Below are 19,950 nucleotides of genomic sequence, written 5' to 3' on the forward strand. Positions count from 1 at the left end.
AATGCGCTGCAGGTGACGTATAAGGGAGGATGTTCCGAGGTGGTTAACGTCCTTACCCCTACTTATTACAGCTTGACAAAGGGAACACACGGCTTGACACCTGTTGTCCGCATTTCTGGTGAAATACCTCCACACCAAAGAGCTGATTTTTTTGGTATTTTCACCTGGCATGTCAACGGCCATATTCCTCCCACGGACAACAGGTGTCTCCCCGGGTGCCTGACTTAAACAAACCACCTCACCATCAGAATCCTCCTGGTCAATTTCCTCCCCAGCGCCAGCAACACCCATATCCTCCTCATCCTGGTGTACTTCAACACTGACATCTTCAATCTGACTATCAGGAACTGGACTGCGGGTGCTCCTTCCAGCACTTGCAGGGGGCGTGCAAATGGTGGAAGGCGCATGCTCTTCACGTCCAGTGTTGGGAAGGTCAGGCATCGCAACCGACACAATTGGACTCTCCTTGTAGATTTGGGATTTCGAAGAATGCACAGTTCTTTGCTGTGCTGCTTTTGCCAGCTTGAGTCTTTTCATTTTTCTAGCGAGAGGCTGAGTGCTTCCATCCTCATGTGAAGCTGAACCACTAGCCATGAACATAGGCCAGGGCCTCAGCCGTTCCTTGCCACTCCGTGTGGTAAATGGCATATTGGCAAGTTTACGCTTCTCCTCCGACAATTTTATTTTAGGTTTTGGAGTCCTTTTTTTACTGATATTTGGTGTTTTGGATTTGACATGCTCTGTACTATGACATTGGGCATCGGCCTTGGCAGACGACGTTGCTGGCATTTCATCGTCTCGGCCATGACTAGTGGCAGCAGCTTCAGCACGAGGTGGAAGTGGATCTTGATCTTTCCCTAATTTTGGAACCTCAACATTTTTGTTCTCCATATTTTAATAGGCACAACTAAAAGGCACCTCAGGTAAACAATGGAGATGGATGGATTGGATACTAGTATACAATTATGGACGGGCTGCCGAGTGCCGACACAGAGGTAGCCACAGCCGTGAACTACCGCACTGTACTGTGTCTGCTGCTAATATATAGACTGGTTGATAAAGAGATAGTATACTCGTAACTAGTATGTATGTATAAAGAAAGAAAAAAAAACCACGGTTAGGTGGTATATACAATTATGGACGGGCTGCCGAGTGCCGACACAGAGGTAGCCACAGCCGTGAACTACCGCACTGTACTGTGTCTGCTGCTAATATATAGACTGGTTGATAAAGAGATAGTATACTCGTAACTAGTATGTATGTATAAAGAAAGAAAAAAAAACCACGGTTAGGTGGTATATACAATTATGGACGGGCTGCCGAGTGCCGACACAGAGGTAGCCACAGCCGTGAACTACCGCACTGTACTGTGTCTGCTGCTAATATATAGACTGGTTGATAAAGAGATAGTATACTCGTAACTAGTATGTATGTATAAAGAAAGAAAAAAAAACCACGGTTAGGTGGTATATACAATTATGGACGGGCTGCCGAGTGCCGACACAGAGGTAGCCACAGCCGTGAACTACCGCACTGTACTGTGTCTGCTGCTAATATAGACTGGTTGATAAAGAGATAGTATACTCGTAACTAGTATGTATGTATAAAGAAAGAAAAAAAAACCACGGTTAGGTGGTATATACAATTATGGACGGGCTGCCGAGTGCCGACACAGAGGTAGCCACAGCCGTGAACTACCGCACTGTACTGTGTCTGCTGCTAATATAGACTGGTTGATAAAGAGATAGTATACTCGTAACTAGTATGACTATAAAGAAAGAAAAAAAAACCACGGTTAGGTGGTATATACAATTATGGACGGGCTGCCGAGTGCCGACACAGAGGTAGCCACAGCCGTGAACTACCGCACTGTACTGTGTCTGCTGCTAATATATAGACTGGTTGATAAAGAGATAGTATACTCGTAACTAGTATGTATGTATAAAGAAAGAAAAAAAAACCACGGTTAGGTGGTATATACAATTATGGACGGGCTGCCGAGTGCCGACACAGAGGTAGCCACAGCCGTGAACTACCGCACTGTACTGTGTCTGCTGCTAATATATAGACTGGTTGATAAAGAGATAGTATACTCGTAACTAGTATGTATGTATAAAGAAAAAAAAAAAAACCACGTTAGGTGGTATATACAATTATGGACGGGCTGCCGAGTGCCGACACAGAGGTAGCCACAGCCGTGAACTACCGCACTGTACTGTGTCTGCTGCTAATATAGACTGGTTGATAAAGAGATAGTATACTCGTAACTAGTATGTATGTATAAAGAAAGAAAAAAAAACCACGGTTAGGTGGTATATACAATTATGGACGGGCTGCCGAGTGCCGACACAGAGGTAGCCACAGCCGTGAACTACCGCACTGTACTGTGTCTGCTGCTAATATATAGACTGGTTGATAAAGAGATAGTATACTCGTAACTAGTATGTATGTATAAAGAAAGAAAAAAAAACCACGGTTAGGTGGTATATACAATTATGGACGGGCTGCCGAGTGCCGACACAGAGGTAGCCACAGCCGTGAACTACCGCACTGTACTGTGTCTGCTGCTAATATAGACTGGTTGATAAAGAGATAGTATACTCGTAACTAGTATGTATGTATAAAGAAAGAAAAAAAAACCACGGTTAGGTGGTATATACAATTATGGACGGGCTGCCGAGTGCCGACACAGAGGTAGCCACAGCCGTGAACTACCGCACTGTACTGTGTCTGCTGCTAATATATAGACTGGTTGATAAAGAGATAGTATACTCGTAATAACTAGTATGTATGTATAAAGAAAGAAAAAAAAACCACGGTTAGGTGGTATATACAATTATGGACGGGCTGCCGAGTGCCGACACAGAGGTAGCCACAGCCGTGAACTACCGCACTGTACTGTGTCTGCTGCTAATATAGACTGGTTGATAAAGAGATAGTATACTCGTAACTAGTATGTATGTATAAAGAAAGAAAAAAAAACCACGGTTAGGTGGTATATACAATTATGGACGGGCTGCCGAGTGCCGACACAGAGGTAGCCACAGCCGTGAACTACCGCACTGTACTGTGTCTGCTGCTAATATATAGACTGGTTGATAAAGAGATAGTATACTCGTAACTAGTATTATGTATAAAGAAAGAAAAAAAAACCACGGTTAGGTGGTATATACAATTATGGACGGGCTGCCGAGTGCCGACACAGAGGTAGCCACAGCCGTGAACTACCGCACTGTACTGTGTCTGCTGCTAATATAGACTGGTTGATAAAGAGATAGTATACTACTAATATTATATATACTGGTGGTCAGGTCACTGGTCACTAGTCACACTGGCAGTGGCACTCCTGCAGCAAAAGTGTGCACTGTTTAATTTTAATATAATATTATGTACTCCTGGCTCCTGCTATAACCTATAACTGGCACTGCAGTAGTGCTCCCCAGTCTCCCCCACAATTATAAGCTGTGTGAGCTGAGCAGTCAGACAGATATATAATATATATAGATGATGCAGCACACTGGCCTGAGCCTGAGCAGTGCACACAGATATGGTATGTGACTGACTGAGTCACTGTGTGTATCGCTTTTTTCAGGCAGAGAACGGATATATTAAATAAACTGCACTGTGTGTCTGGTGGTCACTCACTATATAATATATTATGTACTCCTGGCTCCTGCTATAACCTATAACTGGCACTGCAGTAGTGCTCCCCAGTCTCCCCCACAATTATAAGCTGTGTGAGCTGAGCAGTCAGACAGATATATATAATATTATATATAGATAATAGATGATGCAGCACACTGGCCTGAGCCTGAGCAGTGCACACAGATATGGTATGTGACTGAGTCACTGTGTGCTGTGTATCGCTTTTTTCAGGCAGAGAACGGATTATAAAGTAAACTGCACTGTCCTCACTAGTAAACTCTCTCCACTCAGTCTCTACACTTCTACAGTAACAGTACTCCTCCTAGTCAGCTCCAGTAAATCTCTCTCAGTCTCTTATAATCTAAATGGAGAGGACGCCAGCCACGTCCTCTCCCTATCAATCTCAATGCACGTGTGAAAATGGCGGCGACGCGCGGCTCCTTATATAGAATCCGAGTCTCGCGATAGAATCCGAGCCTCGCGAGAATCCGACAGCGTCATGATGACGTTCGGGCGCGCTCGGGTTAACCGAGCAAGGCGGGAAGATCCGAGTCGCTCGGACCCGTGAAAAAAAACATGAAGTTCTGGCGGGTTCGGATTCAGAGAAACCGAACCCGCTCATCTCTACTAGTAACGCCGTGGGTGTTCACGTCAGTGCTTGTGTTCCCTCCACTTCCTCTTATCCCAAGTGTTCTACAACTTGTAAGAAGAACAAAGTTCTGGCAATCCTCATTGCTCCGGACTGGCCAAGGAGGGCTTGGTACGTGGATCTGCTGGGTGAGTGAGGATCTAATATATATATATATATATATATATATATATATATATATATATTTATATAAACAAAGAACCCAGCACTCACCAAAGTAAACTCACTTATCCTCAACAATTCAATAAATAAATGATGGGGGTTTAGTTGGTGGATTGGCCAATGCACGGAAGCCTGCATACCGATTTTCAAGGTACCCCACCTTCATGCAGGTCCTACACTATCACAGAGTCTTAAAACCTGACTACTTCACTGCTGTTACACACATCATCTGCCTGCTAGATTTAATGTGTACCTGCCACACCTTTATGGCTTTTAAAGGTACACTAGTCACCTTTTGCGCTGGCTCATCATCTTTGGCCAATCCACCAACTAAACCCCCATCATTTATTTATTGAATTGTTGAGGATAAGTGAGTTTACTTTGGTGAGTGCTGGGTTCTTTGTTTGTATTTATTAGAGCGATGTGGTCATGGGCTACATGCACCCCGCCCTGTGAGTGGTAAGTACAGCTGTGTACCCCGCTTTTGTGGTGGAGAGTGCTGTTACATGCACCCCACCCTGTGAGTGGTAAGTGCATAGCTGTGCCCCGCTTCTGGTGTGGTGAGTGCTGTGGTTTTTTCTCTGTGTGTATATATATGTATATATATATATATATATACACATATATATATACATATATATATATATATATGTATATACATATATATATATATATATATATATACACAGGTTGAGTATCCCATATCCAAATATTCCGAAATACCGAATTTTTTGAGTGAGACTGATATAATGAAACCTTTGTTTTCTGATGTCTCAATGTACACAAACTTTGTTTAATACACAAAGTTGTTAAAAAATATTGTATTAAATGACCTTCAGGCTGTGTGTATAAGGTCTATATGGAACATAAATTAATTGTTGCCGATTTTCTCTATATTGCGATTAGTCGCTTACTGCGCATGCGCAAGGTTCGCAGAGCGCATGCGCTTAGTTTTTTTACTCAAAAGTTAGGTATTTTACTCACGGCATAACGAGGATTTTTCATCGTTCTGGTGATCGGAGTGTGATTGACAGGAAGTGGGTGTTTCTGGGCAGAAACTGGCCGTTTTATGGGAGTGTGCGAAAAAACGCTGGCGTTTCTGGGAAAAACGCGGGAGTGTCTGTAGAAACGGGGGAGTGTCTGTCTGGGCGAACGCTGGGTGTGTTTGTGACGTCAAACCAGGAACGAAACTGACTGAACTGAACGCAATGGCTGAGTAAGTCTGGAGCTACTCGGAAACTGCTAAGAATTTTCTATTCGCAAATCTGCTAATCTTTCGTTCGCAATTCTGCTATGCTAAGATACACTCCCAGAGGGCGGCGGCTTAGCGTGTGCAATGCTGCTAAAAGCAGCTAGCGAGCGAGCGAACAACTCGGAATGAGGGCCAAAGTTATTAGAAATATTGGCTACAATTACCACCAGGCTGTGTGTGTATAAGGTGTATATAAAACATAAATGCATTCTGTGCTTAGACTTGGGTCCCATTACCATGATGTCTCATTATGGTATGCAATTATTCCAAAATACGGAAAAATCCGATATCTAAAATACTTCTGGTCCCAAGCATTTTGGATAAGGGACACTCAACCTGTGTGTGTGTGTGTGTGTGTGTGTGTGTGTGTGTGTGTGTGTGTGTGTGTGTGTGTGTGTGTATATATATATATATATATATATATCAATAATAATTAGACAGTCTGCTCTCACTTCTGGTGATAAAACATGGAGTGCCAAGCTTCATATAAAGTTGCAGAAAAAAACATCAAAGTAGTCAACACATCAATAGTTCAAGCAAAGTATCCAAATGTAGAACCATTGCATCCAATGAGTACAAGAAAGCACAAAAAGTGCATAAAGAGCATGTAGTAGGAATCTTGGGCAAACTTCAATATTCAAAATAGGTGCCATATACTTATCAGTAACATTTAAGGGCCGTACTGACGGGGAGATTTACCCAGAGATATGTGCTGAGTGGTCTAGCACAGACCAATACGATTGCAATGCATTGATGCGAATGCCTCTGCCTAATTGACAGGCGGCTGCATGACGTCACATGCGGCCGTTGCAAAAGATAAGATGGTGTCTGTCTGACTGACTACGCAGCCAGGCCACCCTTATTTAGCCAGGTCTGCAATGCGATCACAATTGCATTGCAATCGCATCACTGGCGGCAATTAGCATGCTGTGCGGCCTTGCCTTGTGTTGGGCTGTCCCCAGCATATGAGTGTCAGCAGTTACAGTTTTGCTAAATTAGCAAAACTGCAACTGAAGCTGAATAAGGACCATAGGGTGTCATTCCGAGTCGATTGCTCGCTGCCGATTTTCACAGCGCAGCGATCAGGTAAAAAAATGGCAAAACTGTGCATGCTTATGCACCGCAATGCGCAGGCGTGTCATACAGGTACAAAGAGGTTCATTGCTGAGCGATGTATTTAACAAGGAATCCGTTTTCACAGCGGATCGCAAGGAGATTGACAGGAAGAGGGCGTTTGTGTGTGTCAACTGACCGTTTTCTGGGAGTGGTAGGGAAAATGCAGGCGTGTCCAGGCGTTTGCAGAGCGGGTGTCTGACGTCAATTCCGGGACCAAAAAGACTGAAGTGATCGCAAGGGCTGAGTAAGTTCAAACCTACTCAGAAACTGCACAAAATGTTTTTGCAGAGCTAAGCTGCACAGGCGTTCGCACACTTGCAAAGCGAAAACACACTCCCTCGTGGGTGGCGACTATGCATTTGCACAGCTGCTAAAAGTAGCTAGCGAGCGATCAACTCGGAATGAGGGCCATAGTACAGTAGCATGCTTTTTATGCAGGTTTTTATGCATTTTTTGGATGCAATGGCTTTAGACTTGGATAAAGTCTTTGGGCTTTATTCAGTTTATTAGCAAACTAAAAAAAGTTAATAATTGAGCAAAACCATGTTTCACTGCAAGAGGGTCAGATATAACATGTGCAGAGAGAGTTAGATTTGGATGGGGTGTTTTCAATCTGAAATCTAAATTGCAGTGTAAAAATTAAGCAGCCAGTAGTTACCCTGCACAGAAATAAAATAACCCACCCAAATCTTAAGGGGGGTACTCACGGAGCGATCGCTGCTTAAAATCTAAGCAATCTGACTAGATTGCTTAGATTTTAAGCAGCGATCACTCCGTGTGTATCCCTCAAAGCGATAGATCGCTATCGCTGGTGCTAGATTGGCCTGCATGCAGGCCAATCTAGCAGGTCGCTCACTCCATCCGTTGGGTGAAATGTGCGGCCCCCCATCTCCCCCCGCACGCTCAGCACACATCGCGCTGTGCTGAGCGAGGGCTCAGCACACATCTCTCCCCAAATCGACCCGTGAATATGGGCCTTAACTCTCTCCGCACGTTATATCTGCCTCACCTGCAGTGCACATGGTTTTGCCCAATTGCTTACTTTTTTGGGTTGCTAACAATAACCCCCTTTTGCCTGAACTATTGATGTGATGGTTCCTTTCATGGTGTTTTTTTTTTTAAATACACACACACACACACACACACACACACACACACACACACACACACACACGTATATATATATATATATATATATAGTGTGTGTGTGTGTGTATATATATATATATATATATATGTATGTTTATTATAGACAATACTTTTATTTATCAAATGTCTAGCATTCACATTATTATTCTAATTTACAGGATTATAACCGATTTATTTTATTATTTTGCTAATGCTTACACTTTGGAAAGTATCATTCTTGCCATTTAATAAGAAATTGTTCTTCTGACCAACCTGTACTATTTTGGAATTTTGCGCTCAAAATAAACCTTGTTTCCAATGAACCATATTAAGATCATCCCAGACATACTTCTCAATGTATTATAATTGCTAGCATGTCAAGACTTGTAAATCACTACCCTGCAGGCTGCTGTGTTCTCTGATCCTGATCTTGGAGAGTTTTACTGATCCGGCCTGACAACTCTAAGCTACTGTTTCCTCACTCTTCATAACTAGGGCCACATTTTAAAACCATTGCTAGCTGGTTTTATGTTCATCTGTTTCACATCTGCTGTCATGTGTTGTCTTGATGATTAGTATGGCAGTAGAATTTTATTTCTCTTGCCCTTTTTTTGCCCCTGGAATTACCAGGCAGTCTACTTGTCTGTGATGCAGTGTTCATATATTCCCAGTCCCTCACCCCACATGGATTTCTGTTTTAGTTGACACATTGCTTTCAACAGTCTCTTAAGAATCCTTAAACTCATGTTTGTACTTTCACCGTTGAATTATTTTTAAGTTATTGACTTGTATTTCCTTACCACAAATATAAATATATTTCAGTACATTAGAATGGCGCTGGGGCATTTTTATGTATCTCCTGTAATTCCTGTGAGTGTGTGCTTTTGTGTATCTGATGTTTGGATAGTTGTGGACAGCCTATAATTATACAGGTGTGTGTTGCATTTTACATGTTATATCCAGAGCACTGTCTCTGGCAGTAATGATCCTATAGGAGGCGTGTTTCTGCATATGCACTTGACTTTGTTTTGGTTAAGATGTTTTAGAGATGCTATACAGTAGTTTGTTTAGTCTTCATGCAATTTAACCCTCTCTTGCCATGAAGTTACACACATTAAAATCCTGACTGCGGAACTAAAATGCTGATCCCATTAATAAACTTCTTCAACATGTTTAAGACAATTTGAGCAGCGCCCATAATATTATTTTAAATAATATTTTTAGATTTATGCAAATAGGCTCTGATGACATAGGTGTGTCTTTCCTACAATGTAAGTAATGTATTGATACTATTGGCTTGATATTAAGCAGTGTAAAGCGTGGAAAAGTGACCCCTAGCAATCAATCAGTTGCTACCTATGTTATAGAATGTACTTGATATATGCTACCTCAAAGCTGATTAGTTGATATGGGCCACTTCGCTACTACTTAATACATTAACCCCAATGTGTCGGTTACTTACAACGAAATATAAAGCCATTTTATTTCACAAAGGAGTTCTCAGACAAGGCCATTACATGATATTATTGACACTATCCTGCATTTGGTTATACCTGCTGATGCCTTTGTCTTAAGGATTACACTCTAGGAAACCTAAACCACTGTTTTTGTGATTACTAGGTTGAAGCCAGAGAGACTGTTGTTAGAGCACTGGAAGAATATGACCTTGGCGAAACTGAGAAGTGTGTAAGGATTAACTCTGTGTCCAGTGGCCTTGCAGAAGAAGATCTGAAGGTCATCTTGCAGTCCAAGGTCTTACCCTCCTGTCTAATGTTGCCAAAGGTTGAATCTTCTGAAGAAGTGAAATGGGTGAGGGTTTTTTCTTTCTTATAGCTGTAATAAATACAAATATTGGAGTGCAGGGTGTACCCTAAAGTTCTTTGTCCACAATTTATATTTATACACCACTCCTACCTGGTCCTCATCACAACTGACCTGCATGTCCCCAACCTTTGATTTTTCCCATGCATACGAAAGCTGTGGAGGGATTCTACCAGTACATAAATTGATTTTTCTTTCCATGCTGTAGGACATACATAATCATTTATTTCAATTGATGAATCAAGCGCCACCCTGCAATTACGTTGCTCCAGACTTCTGCCTGTGTGACATTTCCACGTAGCGTGACTGTCATCCTTCCCTGACCACATTTTATCCACATCCTTTCATATTTAATCACATGAAGATAAGCTGCACATGACCAACATGTTAATTTATTTTTATATATATATATATATATATATATATATATATATGTAGTGTAGCACCAGTCGTAACTACAGTGAGGAGCTCCATCTTTTACGTTCACCATATGTAATCCATAGAAATTGTTTCTGCTTTTTCTCCCCATCCCTCTCTGACCATATACATATATCTTTTTTAGAACAACTTTCCTCACACCCGGCGTGTCAAACTGAAAATCCCAACGGGGCCTAATAATGAAGGTCTAAGTCCTGTGTGGGCCGCAAGAAAAAGTCTTATATGCAATTATTGTATATCATGTACCCTCCATTCCCTGCAGGATGTGCCCCCTTTATTCTATCACTAATAATATAGTTTGGGAACACGTTACCGGCTGCCGGCGTGCGCAACAAAGCCCCATACGGGCTTGCTGCGCTTGCCACGCAGCGGGCTCCACAGGTTTGGTGCAGGATATTTGATATATGTATTCTGATATCACCTACAAGGGGAGAGAGGCAGCAGGCAGGGAAATCGCATAGAGAGAGGAGGAAGGGGGGATATGGTGTAAGCAAGGTAATATAGACGGTGTTGATTGTGGAGGGAAGGGCATGCCATGGTTGCTAACCTTTTTACTAGCTGTGAATCTCTCTCCCAGTCTTCAGCATCCGCATGGGCACTCTTCTCTCTCTCAGGGCAGCTTCCCTCCTCCCTCCTCACATCAGGAGACACGTGAGGTGACATCATCTTTGCAGAGGCCGGAGAAGGCAGGGCGGGCCAATTCATTTTATAGTGCCGCCCACCCACCACGTCTATTGATGTGGGCACCAGTGGGCGGTGCAGGCAGAGCGAAGCTTGCCCAGAATCCAGCCTCCTCTCCTGCAGCAGCCATGAGCACAGTGGGGCAATTTCACCATGGGCTGGTGGAGGTGAAACACAGTTCCGCCCCATTCCAGCCCAATTTAACCTCTGCCAACAGCCCGCAAAAGGACCTCTGCCCGCGGGCTGCAAAATGATGCGTTAAAGGCCGCATACAGCCTGTGGGCCGCGAGTTTGACATGCCTGTTCCACACTCTAACATCACTCCACATTTATTTTGAGCTAATCCTCAGTCCTACTCACCCACCACCCCAAATTCTCAATAATTTCTTATCCCTGGACATCAATCTTTGTCTTTTGGATGTCAGCTATTTCCCCTTGCATCATAAGCACCCTTCCATATTTAATCTACAGACCTCTACCATTTATCTCTACATTGTAATTGTCTCATCTACCCACTATGTTTCCCACTGCTATCCTCCTTCGCCATGTACTTTACATTTTTTTGTAGTTATCTTAAGTCACTTGCATGTATAGATGTCATGCGTATCCACCAGCCCAATAAACATTTTATAATTGTGTTGTGGTACTTTTCACATTTCCTTTTGGTAGCACATTGAAGTAAATAACGCTTGATTTTATTTACATTTGAATTATTGAGTGTAAGACCTTTTTCTCCAGTTAACACATTTATCAAGTTTTAATTTTCAACCCCAAAATAATTATTTTCAGTATAGCATGCTTATGTGTGCTCTATATAAGCAGGGCCAATGCAAGGTCTCTGCACCCTAGACAAAGCTTCAGCCTAGCGCCCCCTAACCTGGAAACCCCACCAGCATCACCTATCGGAAGGTAGATGCAGGTGGCCACTAGGTTTGCTGGGGTGAATTGCATCATTATACATACACAGAGACAACACTCAAGGACTTTTAAAGTGAAAAAGCATATTGTAAACAAAGTCATCAAATTTTATGACTGAGGGGGTTATTCAGAGTTGTTAGCAAACCAAAAAAATTATCAATTGGGTAAAACCAAGCTGCACTGCAGGTGGGGCAGATGTAACATGTGCAGAGAGAGTTAGATTTGAGTGGGGTGTGTTCAAATTGAAATCTAAATTGCAGTGTAAAAATAAAGCAGCCAGTATTTACCCTGCACAGAAACAATATAACCCACCCAAAGCTAAATCATTTCTGCACATGCTACATCTGCCACACCTGCAGTGCCACATGGTTTTGTCCATTTGCTAACTTTATTGGTTTGATAACAACTTTGGTGGGGATGTTAAATTGTATGTGTACTCTACATATCCAGTATTTGTAAGCTCCTTATTGTGTTCCATCCCCGCATCTGTAAGTTCATTACTGATCCCTCTTCCTCCATATGTACTCCTGTATTGTGCCCCAGTGCCTGTGCTTTCCCTATTATGCTATTTACAAGCGCAAACTACTCATCGCGCTGTAATATCTGTACTGTCTTTGGTCCCACAGAAACCCCCATGGGTTACTTACCTACAAGTTGTTTCCTTGTTTTCCTTCGTAATTGTCATGGTTCCTCTTACAGGCAGCAGCATTACAGCAACGCTGCAGGTGCAGACATGTAGTCAGGTGCTGCTTACTGCTGGAGAGCCGGGATCCAGGGGCCTGGAAGAGGTGCATCAGGTCTATGAGAAGCGGCCGTGGGGGCGCCCCTCGGGAGCCATAGTTACATCCACCTCCTATGTGCCTTAACATGACTTGATGTTACACGTGTCGGCACAGAGGAAGTGCTGAGACAATATGTGGTACAGCCTAATGCTGCACCTGAGTAGACCTGCAGCAGCAGCCAGCGCAGTGTAAAAGCAGGAGGACGCATATAGAGACATATTTAATTTTTTTGCTAGATGAATTCAGTGGCGCCCTCCAGGGTACGGCTCCCCTAGGCTGCCGCCTAAAGCTACCTAATGGTAGAGCCACCCGGTATATAAGGGATCCGTTCAATTTGCCGGCTGTCGGGATCCCGGCGGTCAGGATGCCAACACCGGAATCCCGACAGCCGGCAGTGCTCCAGCCGAAATACCAGCACACAGGGGCTATTTACACTCATGGGTGTCCACGACGCCATAGAGTGGGAATAGAAATTGTGGCGAGCGCAAGCGGACTCGCACCGCTGCCGGAATTCTGCCAGACGGGATGCCGCTGACGGGATACTGACAGTCGGCATCCTGCCAGGCAGAATTATGTATGTAATCCATGTATAAGGTATGACTGCATTATAGGGGCATTTAATCTGAACTAATATGCCCCTCTCTCCGATTGTTAACATTGATAAATCCATTGTGTTAGTTGCAGAATACACTGTATCTGACAGTGCATACAAGAAGTACATAACTGAAATAGATTTTTCTTTTTGCATCATTAGGGGCTTCACTATAGAAATCCTAAAAAACATCACTATTGTGATGTCAAGGGATTTCCTGTGCTCAGTTGGGCAGTTTATGCTTCTGCAGCTGTCCATAACGTTTTCATTGGAAGCCAGGTTTGTGTATTTTATTACTCTCAGCAGAGCAATATTGCCATATTATTTATTTTCATTTATTAACAGTTAGGTGTATAGTGCGCACATGTTCCGCAGCACTGCCTTTACAGAGAATATTTGTCCATTCACATCAGTTCCTGTCCCAGTGGAACTTACAATCTATATTCCCTTCCACATGTACATACACACTTGGGTTATTTTTTTTATCAGAAGCCAATTAACCTACCAGTATGTTTTTGGATTGTGGGAGGAAACCAGAGTACCTGGATGAAACCCATGCAAACACAGGGAGACTGTACTACTACAAACTCCACACGCTTAGGGCTTGGTAGGAATGTAACCTAAAGGGGGGTACTCACGGAGCGATATTCTAAGCAATCTGACTAGATTGCTTAGAATTTCAGCATTATCGCTCCGTGTGTACCCCCTACAGCGATAGCGATGCGCAGCCCCACACATCGCTATTGCTGCTGCTAGATTGGCCTGCATGCAGGCCAATCTAGCGGGTCGCTCACTTCACCCGCTGGGTGAAGTGAGCGGCCCCCCCTGTCTCCCCTCGCACGCTCAGCACACATCGCGGTTCGCTCAGCACACATCTCTCCTGCATCGGCCCGTCTATATGGGCCTTAAGAGCTTGAGCATTCATTCATTCAGTCAGTCAGTCAGTCAGTCATATGCCACATCTGTCCTGTCTGTGACATTGTCTGCTCTGATAGAGCACAAAAGAAACTCAAACTACAAACCACAGTGCACCAGTCACCTTGATTTGATGCTCTGTGAATGAATCCACCAAGCCACATAGATCAGGCAGACCACAAGCTTGACACCCACGACCTGCTGCTCCAGTGTGATGCAAGACAAAGAAGCACTTTCCTTCTCAACTGGCATTGAGCCTTATTTAATTATATGGGAAATAGTGGATTTATTTACTTGTGATGTTATCCAAGCCTGTCGTTTTTATCCCCACATTTTATCTGTTTATTTTCAAATATTCTTAGCTCATCAATAAATCAAAGTTGCCCATTTGCATTTTACTTTTGTTCTCAAACCACTGCCTTAGAAGCATGGCTTCACTTTCTAAGTGAGTGTGCTATACTGTGACAGCATATTACATCTTAGTTCAGCCACATTATTGTGTGCTATCATTATAAATAGCAATGTATGCCAGAGGAGCTCCATCAGATACTGCAGGCGTAACAGCTTACATCCATGACTCACCATCACTATTTAACAGTGTTTACAAACTAGTAACAAAATATTATCATAATACATGACAGTGCACATTCATCTAATCCTAAGAAATAAAGAATCTGGAATACTAATGCTTGGTTTATTGTGGTACAACATCTCTAGCTGTATCATTATGTAAGAGTCAAGGCATGGCCTTCTAATGTGGGAGCCTGTGTCTAATAATACGTACTGCACATCAACGCACTTTAAACACACACTACGGAAAACACACTATCAATGTATGAAACAAAATGACTATAAAGAATTAAGTAAAAAGGAATAAGGTCACTTCTTAGGGCACCTGGGAGAACAAACAGGAAGCTTTTAACTAGTGTTTTTAATTAGCGCAGATATTATTTCCTGAACTGTTCCCTACTTCTTCTTTTTTAATTGCTGACAGGTGTGTTTGTGTTTCATGACTGTGTTTTCAGCCAATAAAATCTTGGAAATGTTAAGTGGCATGTCAAATGTCTTTACAAAACCTGTAAATAATCTAATTGTACAAAATAAATGATATAATAGCAAATTAATTGCAGTGTTACATTTTTGTGTAATACTATGTAAGTAATATAAAGCTTACATAGCGACAACACATTGCCCATTTTAAAATACATTCTAATATGTATTGGGTATTTATGACAAAGTCATGCTTTGTATACCTAGGTGTACTGTACATCCATTTTTAGTATTTTAAAAGCAACATATATCGGTTATGCGCATTAGCATTCCAAACAATTAGGAGCACCATATATCTTACTAGAGAGACTGTTAAACTGTAGGCAATGAGTAGGACACTAGCAAGAACATGGCATGTGGAAGAATGAACGCATATAGCAGCAGAAAGCAGAAAAATGAAGGTCACTCTAGGTTTAGGGATTTATGATCACAAAATACAATAAAGGTTAATGCTTGTCTATTTATCATTTTATGATCTTGACACAGCACCATTTTGAATATTTAATATCATGAATCGTACTGTTATGCAATGAGAATCACATTTTATGCATGACAGCACGAGTGCGTAATAAGCAATATTTGGTCTTGGAAGACTTATTTAAAATCTCTAATTATGACACTATATTCATCTGAGCCTCAGCCATTGCATGGAACTCCGGTGGGCCCCATGCCTAAATGGATCCCAATCAATTATTTATAGCAATGCAAACATTGTAAAGATAATTGTTTTCTTCTATATTAAAAAATTAAAAAATATTTGTGTATATTCTTTTACCTTCAGTAAAAAAAAAACAGCATTGTAATATTTTCCAATGAATTTGATTTTTACATACGTCAGTCTAATACTGTGCCTGAGCTCACTAAAACAAAAGCCTGCTATGTCATGTATTAGGCTGAAGGCTGTAGTCTGCAACCTGAGATAGAGGCTCTAGTAATCTGCTACTCATGTCAGATTTTCATGAAGATGTTGGAACACCTGAATAGTGGTTTGGACAGTGCCTGTGCATTGGTCAGCTTTCTTGTATGGCTGGTTGGGTCACATAATAACACAGATCCAATCCTAGTATATTTACACTGCAATACAATCCAACAAAGAAATATGTTGTAGGTAGGAGAGAAGCCCAGCTCTGTGGTATACAGTATGAGAGAGATGACAAGGGTGACGATGCCTGCTGGGAATGCTTGAAAACATGGAGCATTATTATCAAACAATTACAAGTTTATGGCCACATCATAATAAATGACTTTGCTTAGATTTCATATCAGTGATGTCAGTTTGTAATGGTTATATCCCTGTTGTAAAATAAAAAAAAGAATAAGCGCTGTGCAGTGATTACTTTGAGGCTGTAACACATCTTTGTACTGTGACAGTCAGATGTGTTTTCCGAATGTGCCAGTTCAAATCATATTGTCACTTTGTTTTTGTCCATTATAAGATACAGAAAATAAACCGTTTCCTTGAGCGATCTGATACTGATATGTTTGCAATATTGACTTGCAGAAAGTTATTTTGTTCCTTTAGTAAAGCACATACAGTACGTGGAAATAAACTAGGCTTTATGTGGTTTAAGGTCATAACTACACCTCTTTTCTATAGAAAGCCAATATTCTGGTCATAAATATGCTCTTTCTCCACATGTGTAGGTCATCATACCCTTTCTTTAATATTCATTAAAAGATTATTATTTTATTACTCTGAAATACATAAATAATATAGTACATTGGAGAGCTAGTGAAAATATTTATGGAGTTATCTTGAATGGAATAAATTAGTATGCAATTAAGATTTCTCTGATATGTGTTATACATTTGCATAAGTAAAGGTCAGGTCATGGCTTTTTAGTCTTTAATTGGAAAAACAAAGTTTATGTTCTAGGCTTTTTATTATGTCATTTTTGCCATTAAAGTCTATTAAACAATGATTAAATTGATTCAGGATAATATATAATTGCTATTTTAATCTAGTATTTGGATGTTCACAAATGCAATAGCTGTCTCACATTTTATATTTGACTACTATTTTCAGAAAATTGTATTTTATTTAATCAGAAAACACATTGAAATTGCAACAACTTTATTGTATTTTTCTTATGTTTCTTTGTGTATACTTATGCATAGACCTGAAAAACACCTGCCTGACGTGACATGACTGCTCAATTTAAAAATATTTTTTTGTAACATAAAATATTCTAGCGTATACAGGATAATATGCGATACAGAGAAGTATGTAAAAATGCGGGAGCTAGTACTATGCAGTTTGGTCACAGTTAAAAGATAAATGTGAAAACACCCTTTTTCACATTATTTTAGTAAAAATAATGTCAATAAATAGGCCCCAAAATGTTTTAAGGGCCTGACTTCAAATTCTCTATCTTAGTGGAATGACAATTGACAACTTTAGGAGGGTGTTTTGGAAAACACTGTAAGAGTAACATAGTATTTTATTGTTGTTGTTTCATAAATCATTATTTTAATACTAGGCAAAAATATATACCGCAACTTAATAAAATGTCTAGATAGCATATTATCTATTGTTCTTAGTTATTTTTATGCAATTGTCCATAAACTAAAACATAACTGAAATCCTCTTACCAGAGTTTTTTCTATGAATAATTTTATTGTACCATATGTTTATTAGAATTAATTTTGGAGTGGTATAGTCAAGTAGATAAAATCACACACGTACTGAGCGACAAAAAAAAATGCTTGTTAGATCTTACAATCTACAGGCTTTAGTTTTGACAGAGGGGTTGCATAAACAATTAAAGCCAACCCTTGGGGTTACTTACTAACTCTCCACCATGCAGACACTCCCAGACTACTCTCCTTAGATTTGCCACCTAGACAGAATTTTGTCATGGTTGCTCTTGTTCCAGAGCAATGTTCTGTCGGCTGCCTCCGAGCTTCAGTGGGTCATGCATTGGTTCTCCTTCCTCGTCTTGCAGTTAGGAGTTAAGAAATTAATTTAATATAGCTATAAATCAGCCGCCCCTTCTTAGCTTCCTCCAGTCCTCACCCTCTCCTAGACAGACAAACATATTCCCCTCCTTTCTTGGTGTTGACCTTTATTTCTAAGATAATATTAGTGAAGAAATTAAAAAAAGAAAACAGCTTTGGTTGCCTGTCTCCTCCTCTCCTTGCTCTCCCCTTTCCTCCACTCATTTCAATGAAAGCCTTTCATCTAAAGAATGTGTTACACATTTTAACACCTTTTTTTTTTTAACTAATTCTTTTTTTATTGAAGTGATTTTTTTTTGTACTACACCAGACATCCTTTTTTTTCTTTTTTTTTATTCCCTCTCATTTTTATTTATGTAAAGCATAAAACCTGGAAGCTGATGCACAACTGAAAGATGGGCTTACTTGTTTTCTTTTGTGCTACAATCCCTTGCTTTCCTTTTGTCCTAAGTATGGGTACTTGTTTGACTGGCATGCCTTATTGGAGAATAACAAGCGTAACTCTGCCTCTTTTGTCATGGGACAATTCTCCCACAAATCCTGAACAGTGGGCATTCTTCCTCACACACTATTGGGTGTGCACTGGAATTGAAAGAAGTGCTGAGGGCTGCTACTTCATCCCCTCCCTAATCTCTTTGTTTTTTTTTTTTTCCTCTATCGCCCCCCTCACTAACACCTCCTCACTTTGCCTGGCCGGAAACATTTAATTGTCCCCTTTTGCAGTGAAAAAAATATATATTAATTGAAAGTTGCCCCCAAGCTCACCTTTTATGTTTTCTCACTAAGTAAATATTGGGTGACAGAGAAGAACGAGTTAAATTCTTTGTAAGGTGTTGGGGTTTTGGTGGAAAGGCTAATGTAACATTTTAGATGTTCTCTTTTGCAAGCCGTGCTCATATTTCCAGGTGGTATGATAATGTATGTCATACAGGCTTAAAAAAACAGCAGGGAAGAGACCATTTTGTTCTGTGCTAAAACCTGCTACCCTGAAACAAAAGTCTAAAGCATGTGCTGTGGTTATCAGTATTATGTCACTTAAGAAACAAAAATCTATATTTCTTTTTTATGCACTAGTATTGAATGTCAACCTCCCCAGCAAAGCAAAGAACAATAGGCTTAAACTGTTACATTAGTGTTTATGTGTCATTTTAAGTTTCCACATTTTTTTTATTTTAAAGAATTTTATATATATATATATATATATATATATATATATATATATATATATATATATAAAGATTTGATATTTTGATTTGGTGCAAGAGGGGAGGTATCAAGTGAAGAAGGAAGGGGGAGGGGGGGTGTGGGGACAAGCTAAAAGGGGAAGAACTAACACCTCTAATCCAGCTTCTGGTAAATAGGCTGCCAGCTTTTAAAATGAGTTTCCTTTCTATTAGTCAGAATATTATGCTAAGCCTTAAGCATTAGTTTTTTATGTTGCCATAGCAGCCCTGTTCCTGCAGGGTTGTGACCTGTGATGATTACAGTACAAAGCTTATAGGGTCTTGAAACCCCCTTTGAAGATGAAAAGTCTTTGATGGTTTATATTTATGCAAATCTCTTAGATATGATTTACCCAACTGAGATTGAATAGAGAGATGATTAAAATTCTCAGTTCCTTTGATATCCATCAATGGCAGAATATTTCTTAAAAAAGGAATTTGACAAACCTGTCATTTTTTGACTGTTTTATTTTCCCCCCTCTTTATTTAAATAGCATTATTGTACCTGAGAGACATTTTCCTATCTTCCAGCAAATTGCAAAATTCATATGGCTGACATTTATTTTTGTAAATGAAAATGACAAAATTGGTGTAAGTTCTTTGTATGTCTCCAGATGCCA

General features: G+C 40.7%; 1 protein-coding gene across 1 annotated transcript in view; it reads left to right on the forward strand.

Moving 5' to 3' along the window:
• The window catches only part of CLYBL (citramalyl-CoA lyase), a 986,589-nt gene that overhangs the window by 806,327 nt on the left and 160,312 nt on the right, over positions 1-19,950 (forward strand). The window contains 1 exon segment of the mRNA XM_063953228.1: positions 9,573-9,761. Coding sequence (XP_063809298.1) covers positions 9,573-9,761 — 189 coding nt within the window.

This window comes from Pseudophryne corroboree, chromosome 2, assembly GCF_028390025.1.
Source record: "Pseudophryne corroboree isolate aPseCor3 chromosome 2, aPseCor3.hap2, whole genome shotgun sequence".
Classification (NCBI taxonomy): Eukaryota; Metazoa; Chordata; class Amphibia; order Anura; family Myobatrachidae; genus Pseudophryne; species Pseudophryne corroboree.